Here is an 11,363-nt window from a genome sequence, read left to right as displayed (position 1 = left end):
ATGTAAGTCAACAAAGTGACAATGACAAACGCTATTATATACAGCGTCTTGGTCTTTTTAAAGCAAATTATGTCAGAAGATAAATATAATGTAACAAACGGTAAAATAAGACAGCAACAGTCATTAAAAAAATGACAGAACTCTGAGGAAAATTAAATCGGAAAGTCCCTAATCACATGGCAAAAGCAATGACAAAACACATCAAACGAATGGACAACAACTGTCATATTCCTGACTGGCACAACTTTTTTGAATTTTGGATCCTCAATGCTTTTCAACTTTTTACTTGTTTGGCTTAATAAATATTTTGATATGAGCATCACTGATGAGTCTTATGTAGACGAAACGCGCGTCTGGCGTACTAGATAATAATCCTGGTACCTCCGTGATAACTATTTACACCACTGGGTCGATGCCACTGTTGGTGGACGTTTCGTCCCAAAGGGTATCACCAGCCCAGTAGTCAACATTTCGGTGTTGAGATGAATATCGATAATGTGGTCATTTTTACAGATTTACTGTTTACAAAACATTGAATTTAAATAAAAAATAAGGATTCTCTTATCCCAGGCAAAGATTACCTTAGCCGTACTTGACACAACTTTTTGGAATTTTGGATCCTCAATGCTCTTCAAACTTTTACTTGTTTGGCTTAATAAATATTTGGAATTGAGCGTCAATGATGAGTCTCATGTAGACGAAACGCTCGTCTGGCGTACTAAATTATAATCTTGGTACCTTTGATAACTATTTCTACAGGCCTATTCAAATGTAGAAAATAGTGTATTGAACTTGTTTTTTAGCGCTAAACCCTCTCACTTTTACAACAATCTCATCGCATTCCGAAATGTTTGCATACAAGTTTAAGAAATCAAAAGTATATTAGAATTAATTGCAGAAAAAGACCGAGATTTAAAATTGTCCAGAACTTCTGTAGAATTTTAAGAATTCAAAAACGGTCTATACCATAATGACATTTAATACAATATATTTAACGCAATTCTTCCATTTCCATTGATTGTAACATAGAATGATCATGAATGTTAAACAATGGTATTGTACTGTAATATTTGCTTCAGTGATAACGAAAATGATACTCGAACAGTAGATACAAACTGACCTGTCGTTTGTTGTTGTTTTTTTTTATACAAAATTGGTATTATTACAAACAACAGATGTGAACACATTGATTCAAAAGATTATATTTTAAATTGTATACCAAATGATTATTGCAAAGTGCATACTAGTATATTTATATTTTGTTTCATGTTTTGTAGTGTTCAACATTTCCTTTCCTTGACTAAATGTATTTTTCTAAGACACGTTGACATTTCCGGTTTGTTGAGCGCAGTTTATGCTGATTCCAAAGCTGGTCACTTTACAGAGACAGTGATGAAACAATTCCCCATGGTTTAACACACTCATATACTCATTATTATGTCTACAATGACCATATGCATCTTTACATTCTGAAAGAGAAATTAAATGTTTACATATCAAAATGTAATTCTGGGGTTGAAGTCATAAATTTTTTCTGAGTGCTGGGAGCACAAAAATCGTGTTCAAAACATGAAATCCAGCCTTTTGATTGGTTGGTTTTCGAGTATGAGTACAAAAAACTGACTCGAAAGTTTTACGACTCCAAGGCCAGGATTTAAATAGTAAAAGACTAACTAATTTTTTTTTGGAGATGGTAGTATGATGTTAAAAACGTATAAAACAAAAAGAACATTGCTGAGGATGTCTGAAATGAATCTTTATTATTCACTGTTGCAGTATTGTCTAGCCAGTTTCCATTTGGAAACTATTGAAATCAACGGTTGCGCAATGCTAACGTGGAAGGGAGGTATACACAAAATTGTAAAATTGAGATGATTTATAATTTTTAACAAGTTGTTTCACAAAAACTTGTTACAAAGTGTTATTATGTTTTGCAAGGGAGTTGGTATTTGTTCAACGATTGTACAAATAAAGGCAACAGTAGTATACCGCTGTTCAAAACTCATAAATCCATGGACAAAAAAAAATATGATAAGGAATTCAAGCAAAGATGAATGCTGTTTTTCGTAGCAACATAATTCATGTTTCGCGTAGACAATTCCTGATATGTCTTGTACCTAGTTTTACAAACGCGGCCTTCCAAGTGTTGCCTTGATCACGCTGACATTTATACGTAATACAACCAATCTCCCATCTTTCACCAAATGATCTGCAAGTTCCACTTACATTACAGTCACAATCAACAGTAACCGGATTGTAAGAATCTACAAGAAAAAAGGCCAATTTAATCTTTTTTTTAAAACTTGAGTGCAAAACACTTTCAGGAAATACCCAAATTTGGAATAATTTTATCAATAATAATAAACAGTAATAGTAATTTAATCTAAAACCATTAGATACAAATAATTATAGGAGCAAGACATCTAGACGTCGACATAGGTTTTTAAAAAAAGGAACTCTTAGAAATCGACAGCTTACCATGTGAGTGCAAATTACAGTAAACGGCTGACAAAGAAATATACAAACGCTGTCAGCTGTACAAATAAACTGACTAATCAATGTCAGAAAAATGAAACGAAGAAAAGACAAACAATAATACAAAAAAACAAAAAAAAAAAACAAAAAAAAACCTTCGTAAAACGAACCCTACCAAACAAACGTCAGTGATCGCAGATAAAATAGAAATTTATGTTTCAACAATTTCTAATTTTGTAAGCAAAAGCTATGGATTTGCAACTAGAGATTTCATGATTTTAAGTCAAATTGAAATAGGTTTTTGCTGATTTGATATATCTCTATACAATTGAGTATATATTTTGTAAGAGTTAAATCAGTATTATAACGGACAATAAAAGAGACAAATGCATCCATGATTGGTTTTCTGCTATATTTTAAAGAGCCAAAGTCGCATTCACAATTTAAAAAAATAAATTAAAGTCCATTTTTTTTTCTTAACCTCAAGCCAAAAAACAATGTTTCAAGTCTAAGTAAGAATTAGAGAATTTAATACAGGCATAAGCAATTAAAATAAACCCACCTTCTGCTAATGTGAGATGATACAATAACGTTGCATGAATGAATAGCAACATCTGAAATCAGACAAACAGATGAATTATGAAAAAAATGGAGGTAAAGTCGATGCTTCTACTGTCAATAAGAAATAACCAGTGGAAAATCCGAAGATAACGAAGGTTTTCTATTGTATTTTTGACAGTATACAAGTCATTTCTTAATTGAAACCATAAATGAAAAGTTACAATTTTCAATATTAAATTGGTTCGTAATTAAGATACAAATTAGAATGATTCGATTTTTAAAGCATATAATAATAATTGAGTATAAGAAAATAAGTACCTCACTTACAAGTTTGGACTAAACTTCAGACTTTAAAACTGACGCATTAACAGCATGATACCTACATATAAGTGTCTTGCAAACCAAAACGAGTGTTGTTTTAATTATCTAGGAAAATAAATTTTATTTCATGTTCAAAAACGTATTGAGCAAAATTAAATATTTTTACCGTGATTTGTTTTTGATTAATGGCTTTTATATATAACTCCGCTTTCGCAAAATTCTATGCTGAGGGAGACGAGTTTAAATAATCATACCTTGTCTTGTATATCATAATCGGAGGTTTGACAAACATGATTTAGAAATTTTTATGATTTATAAACTAAACTGATCAATGCGATTTCCCATTGCAAAGTTCTTGTTTGTTTATTTAAAGATTATTAAGACAATCATACATTAGCGAAGTTAAATATACATTATTATTCAATTTGTATGAGAGACAAGTCAAGGTTTCACCAAACAAAAAGATGGATACGTATACATTCGACAATGAGATGGAACGACTGCCTCGCAGAAGCAAGCATCTTTTGCTTTGCATGCGTTACTCGCTATGCAAATCCACCTTAAAGCAAACACAATCGTTATGAAAATTTCTTGTCTAATTATTTTGATTAGTAATTTCTGATGTATTAAAAGAAATAATATCAATGTTTTATATAAAATATATTTTATAAAAAAAAAAGCCTGCATTTCTCTATTTTACAAATCAACGAATTATCACTGACTTCTTTTAAAAAAATCGTTGATCAAGGGTATTTTAGTTCATCTTTTAATATAGTTAGAAGTTAAACAGACATGCAAAATTCAAATGAAGCAAGCTGTTGACCAAAGCTTGGCATAATCTAGTCTATGTTATTCTAATGTTCCACTTACCTGTATTTTCTCATCCGTTTTCTATTGATAACAAATTAAATACGCTGAAAATTTTATATAACTATGAGAATATATATCTGTTAATATTTACAAAAATATATTTACTATAAACGCATTCTATTTGAATAAGAGAATTTCTATTTTATTCTCTTTTTTTGGTGGTTTCAAATTCGGTTGACGATGTGAATTGAAATTAACACTTTTTGTCAACAAATCTATAAGATAATGGAAATGCGCTTACTTGATGTTATCAAATTTGAGTAAATCTTCCTACTAAATGAAGAAAAATAGTCTTCTTGAATTGAAAAACGTACCAGTGGAGAAAATCCCCACATACACATATAAAACCAATAACATTAGAATGGGGAAATATCCCCACATTCACATTTACAACCAAAAACATCAGAATGCAGAAATCCCCACGATAATATAATTAATAAGAAAATACAAGCTTTAATATTGCTGACCATCAAATGGGGAAATTTCCCCAAATAAATCTCATTATGTTCAAATCATAGAAATATTGTTGACTATCAATTTGGGAAATTTCCCCATAATCTCATCATGTTCATATTAAATATTGTTGACTGCAACTTGGGGTAATTTCCCCATAATCTCATCATGTTCATATTATATATTGTTGACTACAAATTGGGGAAATTTCCCCATAATCTCATAAGATTCAAATTTACGGCAAATCAAATAATTGTTTGTACTAAAACTGTCATCCCAAGTCGTGAAATTTAGACAGTGTTTAGACATTTGACTTCTTATGAAACAAATGTGTACAAATGAGACAACTCTCCATCCAGGTCCAAATTTGTAAACAAAACAACATTATAGGTATAAAAAAGGTCTTCAACACGGAGCCTTGGCTCCTACCGAACAGCAAGCTATAAAGGGCCCAAAATGACTAGCGCAAAACCATTAAAACGGGAAGACCAATTGTATAATCTATATCAAAAACGAGAAACGAGAAACGCTTATGAACCACATCAACAAACGACATCTACTGAACATCAGATTCCTGACAAAATGTTTGAATATGTTGTTGTTATCCGTATAAAGAAGGCAGAATGATTTGAATACAGATTGCTTTAAAACACGAGGAGCTTACGTTAAATCGTCATCATTAGGAACAAACCTCCTTAAAAGAGAAACAAATGATACCAGAAGAAAATTCAAACTCATAAGTTGAAAATAATCGGACAACGACATGTTTGTAAGTTCATCATCATAAATTTTAATATGCTAAGATTGAATTTACTAATGACTATAAAAAGTGCTCTATGACACATTGTTACATGTTTTAATATTGCAACTATATTGAACAGCTTTATGTGCATAATATTGAAACACACTTGGCGATTTATAACTTATTCTATGCACATCTATCTATTGTTGATGATTTTTGCATACTTTTTCATCTATTTATTTTCGTCATTGATGTTGTCTCATTGATGGTGTGATAATTACTTCTTATTCTACATACAGTTTGTCATATTAAATTACAAGCACATTCAGACCAAACAAGCTTATTCTGTGAATGTTTGTTTTTTATCATTAAGATATCATGATAATGTCCCAATATAAATTAAACAACATATATAACCTTGTTCATTCTTGTATACATGTATAGATATATAAGATCATTTGACTGATGTGAAATGTCTTTTGTTCAAGGACAAGGAAATACAGCTTCCTTGTGTTGTTGATATTGTTTATTATATCCCGTTTTGAGAACATTATCAGATGACTTGTGAGTTTCTTGTAAGTTCATATATATATGAAAGTGTTTTGTTCAACAAAACACCTTCAGCTGAATTCATCTCGATGTCTTTTTTCGTAGATTCTGTAGACTTAACACTCTTACTAAGTTGCCGTCTGCAAATACGACTTTGTAACCTGTAAAATAGAGACTATCCAATCAAAGGGACAGAAAACCAAACACATATTAAGCATATTAAAATAAATCAAATATATCTTCATCTTTCCTTTCATACGATGTTTCCCTTGACTTTATCGAAATGTTGAATCCTTAGTGAGTCTTTTTACTTCGAATGCTATGTAAATTGTTTCTGTTGATTAGAAATGTGATGCTCTGTGTTCTCTCCAGATACGCCAATTTTCTCAGCCAATAAATGCAAACGGTCTTTTTTAAATTAGACCGCTATTCGTTTTCCTGTTTGAATTGTTTTACACTAGTGATGGTTATAGCTTCTGCTCAGTGTGAGCCAAAGATCCGTGTTGAAGGCCGTACCTTGACCTACAATGGTTTACTTTTATAAATTGTTACATGGATGGAGACTTGTCTCATTGGCACACATACCACATCTTCCTATGTCTATGATATAGCCTAGGGTGCACAATGTGGCCTTAAACAACAACAAAAACTACCTGACTATTAATCAATTCATTAATTATCGTTCTTTTGTAATCTTTCTTTAATTTATATCATGGTTTACCTGATTTAGTTTTTTCTAGGACTGTTGCATTATACCATTTCTTTTCCGGTTTCCAGAAGCGTATTACTTTTTCGTTCGCTCCGAAATCCTGAGAAAAAATTTAAAACAATGTAATCATCTTAAGAATTTCACCTCTGTTTGAATGCTGCTTTTAATTTTATTTAAATATTATGTTTAAACTAGATAGGTATACAAAGATGTGGTATGATTTCTAGTGACACTATCACATAGACGTAAATTGATTTGGATGTAAGCAGCTATATTTTACTGTACAATATTCAACAATAAGCAATCATATGCCGTAGTGTAAGCTTAAACTAGAGGCTCTAAAGAGCCTGTGTCGCTCACCTTGGTCTATGTTAATATTAAACATTGTACACAGATGGATTCATGACAAAATTGTGTTTTGGTGATGGTGATGGGTTTGTAGATCTCACTTTACCAAACATGTTTGCTGCTTACAATTATCTCTATTTATAACAGTAGTTTCTGTGGAAAATGTTAGTGAAAATCTACAAATTTTGTGAAAATTGTTAAAAATCGACTTTAAAGGGCAATAACTCCTTAGGGGGTCTATTGACTATTTTGGTCATGTTGACTTTTTTTTAGTTCTTACTTTGCTGTACATTATTGCTGTTAACAGTTTATCTCTATCTATAATAATATTCAAGATAATAACAAAAAAACAGCAAAATTTCCTCAAATTACCAATTCAGGGGCAGCAACCTAACAACCGATAATCAAATTCATCTGAAAATTCCAGGGAAGATAGATCTTGACCTGATCAACAATGTAATGTCCTGTCAGATTTGCTCTTAATGCTTTGGTTTTTGAGTTATAAGCAAAAAAAATGCATTTTACCCCGATGTTCTATTTCTAGCCATGGCGGCCATCTTGGTTGGTTGGCCGAGATACTGAACACAATTTTTAAACTAAATACTCCAATGACGATTGTGGTCAAGTTTCAATTAATTTTGCCCAGTAGTTTCATCAGAGAAGATTTTTCTAAAAGATTACCAAGATTTACGAAAAATGGTTAAAAATTGACTATAAAGGGCAATAACTCCTAAAGTGGTCAACTGACCAATTTGGTCATGTTGACTTATTTGTGAATCTTACTTTGCTGAACATTATTGCTGTTTACAGTTTATCTCTATCTATAATAATATTCAAGATCATAACAAAAAACAGCAAAATGTCCTTAAAATTACCAATTCAGGGGCAGCAACCTAACAGATTCATCTGAAAATGTCAGGGCAGATAGATCTTAACCTGATACACAATTTTACTCATGTCAGATTTGCTCTAAATGCTTTGGTTTTTGAGTTATAAGCCAAAAACTGCATTTTACCCCTATGTTCTATTTTTAGCCATGACGGCCATCTTGGTTGGTTTGCCGGGTCACCGGACATAATTTTTAAACTAGATACCCCAATGATGATTGTGGCAAAGTTAGATTTTATTTGGCCAATTAGTTTCAAGGGAGAAATTTTTTGTAAAAGTTAAAGACGACAGGTGACCTAAAAATACGATTTAACATAATGTCAAACAAGAATGTGTCCATAGTACACGGATGCCCCACTCGCACTATCAATTTCTATGTTCAGTGGACCGTAAAATTGTGGTCGAAACTTTAATTTGGAATACAAATTAGAAAGATTATAACATATATAGGAAACGTGTGTACTTAGTTTCAAGTTGATGTAACTTTAACTTCTTAAAAAACTACCTTGACCAAAAACTTTAACCTGAACTTCGCACTATCATTTTTTATGTTCAGTGGACCATGAAATTGTGGCCAAAACTATAATTTGGCATTAAAATTAGAAAGATCATATCATGGGGAACATGTGTATTAAGTTTCAAGTTGATTGGACTTCAACTTCTTCAAAAACTACCTTGACCAAAAACATTAACCTGAAGCGAATGGCCGCACGAACGAATGAACGAACGGACGAACGGAGGCACAGACCAGAAAACATAATGCCCCTCTTCTATTGTAGGTGGAGTATAAAAATTTAAACGTGAATATCAACAACCGATAAATAGAAATTAAATCATAGATCACAAACAGCAGCCAAAACCACCACTAAATTACTGATTTCGGACAGACATATAACATGAACAAATGTGGCCCAATTTAACGTCAAGTAAAACGCAAACAAATATTTAAATTAAGTGTGAAATCGTTCAGGCAATGACACATGGCTGGAAATAACTTTTAGATTATTTTTGAAGTTCACAAAAAATGCAAATGTATCATGATGTTCAGGGGTTTACATTCCCTCCCCACCTTTTCCGCGAACTGGATCCCGACCGGTTTTCGAAAAAAGCTGAATTGTTACACAACGTGCAAATCTGAACTTAAAAATAATATAAATATATGTTTTCTTTTGGGTGCTCGTTGATATTTTGCGGAGAAGACAGAACTATAACGGTTGATAGCTTAAAACTACATTGCATACACATAGTATAGATTTCACTGATTCACTTTGCCAAAGGCATTACAATCAAATCAAATATTATGAACATACCTCCAAGTTCTTGATCATGATATCTTTTTCTGCTATAGTTTTCTCATTCCGTTTACAAGATTTCTAAATAAAAAAAGTAATCCCATATATCAATATAAAATTAGAGATGTGGTATGATTGTCAATGAAACGACTCTCCACAAGAGACCAAAATGACGCAGAAATTAACATCTATAGGTCACCGTAGGGCCTTCAAGTTCGTAATAGAGGTAACGGTTTTAAGATAGATCAATAAATAGATAGTGCTGTAGCGATTCGGCTTTCTAACAAGATGATTTCGGAAGCCTGAGGATATAAAATATAGGGAAAAATTTGTATTTTCACATTAAGCATGTTTAATCTAATTCTACTCTTTAAATTTGTAAAAGGGCGAGGTCATACAAAAAAGAAATATGTCCTCAAAAGATATTATTTATAGTGAGCTTCATGGACAACCGTATCTTTGTTATACTCAGTAGTTCAGTTATTTGTCTACATCTTTAACCGTATAGGAAGAGTCAATTCAAGTCATATGTTGTCAAATAAATATTCATTTATCATGTTTATGTCAGGATGGACAATGATGGAATGAACCTCTCTATGAAATCCTTGATTACTTTTAGTTTCAATCTTAACCTGACAATATACGCTTTTAATATAGAATAATACCGCGGCGTCACACATCAGCGTATACATGTAGCTCCGACGTGCATTTAGCTTACGAGAAGGCTCAGTGCAATAATAAAATCCTGCACCTAGAGTTTGGCTTTCTATATTTAAATAATAGTGCGGTTTTGGCTGCATCTTTTGAAAGTCGCCGGAAAAATAGAAAATAATTTTATGCTCAAGGAAGCGGAAGCCAATTTCCCCCGTAAAACACGTTTTTCTGTACATATACATGTATTCAATTGTGAGGGTTTTTCTAAAATTTGTATCCAATGTGATTGTTACTCTTAATCGAAGATTTCATTCTTATTCATTTATGAAGCATTGTAATGTGACAGTTTTGTACAAGTAATTTCAACTACAAGTTTTAATATCATTACATTGCAACATAATTTATGCTTGCTCAATATAATATCTTCGCTAGCCAAGGGTTACGATCCACTCCCGCTAGGGAGTGGATCGTTACCCTTGGCTAGCGAAGATGTATCAGTTTATCTTTATTTATAATTGTTTTAAAATTATTCTTATTTTCGTTTATCCTGATAAATCTAAAATGATGAAACTGTTATTTCATTTAACTAAAAATGTAAATTAGTAATAATTTTGATTGTTTTTTGTTGACAATGCACATTTTCGTAGTACTTTTTTTTTAAAAGAGAAAATATTTAAATTAATTCTTTACAAATGACCGGCAAAATAACGTATTTACTGTTTTGCTGGATCCAACTTAAAACCCCGTATATATATGCTATTATGTCGGCTTTATTTCGACATTTTAACCAAGGCTGATAAATTGCATATTTTATTATTTTGCCGACGCCTGAAAATTAGCCAATGCCTTAAAAAACAATTATAAAAACAATTACCTCGATCTTCTTATACTGCAAGGAGCTTTTAGCATACTCAATTTGTTCTTCAAAATCTTCAATCCCTTGGATATTCAGTAGGCCATTATCAATTTTCCAATTCACCATTGTTGTAACGGAGGTATATGTCGAAAACGAGCAGTTTGTTTGTTAGATGATTGATTCCAATATGATATAAAGATAAATACATATACTAATGTGGTTGATGCACGTGACAGATGGACAAACATGTCAAATATCATTCACACGGTTTTCCCCACAGGTGGTATTAACAAGATCCGATGCATGTTTCTAGCAAGATCCTTTGTGTAATCATACACTGATAAATGTATCCGTGTCATCGATATAAAATAAACATTAAAGAAACAAACACTGTTTTGTTTCTTAGTAGGATTGGATAAATGCTATGTTAGTAACTCAGAAATAACAGTATTTAGACTACATCTAAAGTGCGTGTTGTCACTAGTACTAAGGTTCTTAAGGTCTCATCATTATATATTTTGATAGATGCATGTATAAGAAAAACATTAAAACGCTTTGACTGTCTTGCAATTTCCGATATTTCAATTTTAACATTGCTACCTGCTTTAAAATAACAAATTTCAATTAAAATCAATATTGCACCAT

The 11,363-nt window shown here is 31.8% G+C and overlaps 2 protein-coding genes across 3 annotated transcripts; both read right to left on the bottom strand.

Annotated features, from left to right (window-relative positions):
• Nucleotides 1–1,002: 1,002 nt before the first annotated feature.
• On the bottom strand, nt 1,003–4,562 carry LOC134716593 (uncharacterized). Its single transcript, XM_063579605.1, has 5 exons — nt 4,542–4,562; nt 4,228–4,248; nt 3,038–3,089; nt 2,118–2,264; nt 1,003–1,469 (listed from the first exon to the last, which is right to left on the bottom strand). The coding sequence occupies exons 1-5, from the start codon at nt 4,560–4,562 to the stop codon at nt 1,315–1,317; spliced, it is 396 nt and encodes a 131-aa protein (XP_063435675.1). The 3' UTR covers nt 1,003–1,314.
• Nucleotides 4,563–5,499: 937 nt separating this feature from the next.
• Nucleotides 5,500–10,883, bottom strand: LOC134713906 (uncharacterized). 2 transcript variants are annotated; one of them, XM_063575184.1, is made up of 4 exons: nt 10,737–10,883; nt 9,227–9,289; nt 6,693–6,780; nt 5,500–6,132 (listed from the first exon to the last, which is right to left on the bottom strand). In XM_063575184.1, exons 1-4 carry the CDS (start codon nt 10,842–10,844, stop codon nt 6,053–6,055), a joined length of 339 nt encoding a protein of 112 aa, XP_063431254.1. In that variant the 5' UTR covers nt 10,845–10,883; the 3' UTR covers nt 5,500–6,052. The 2 variants fall into 2 exon arrangements, with proteins under 2 accessions (XP_063431254.1, XP_063431255.1); XM_063575185.1 differs by lacking the exon at nt 9,227–9,289.
• Between the last annotated feature and the right edge of the window lie 480 nt (nt 10,884–11,363).

Source organism: Mytilus trossulus, chromosome 4, assembly GCF_036588685.1.
Source record: "Mytilus trossulus isolate FHL-02 chromosome 4, PNRI_Mtr1.1.1.hap1, whole genome shotgun sequence".
In the NCBI taxonomy this organism is placed as follows: Eukaryota; Metazoa; Mollusca; class Bivalvia; order Mytilida; family Mytilidae; genus Mytilus; species Mytilus trossulus.
This window is presented reverse-complemented; position numbering and strand designations above follow the sequence as displayed.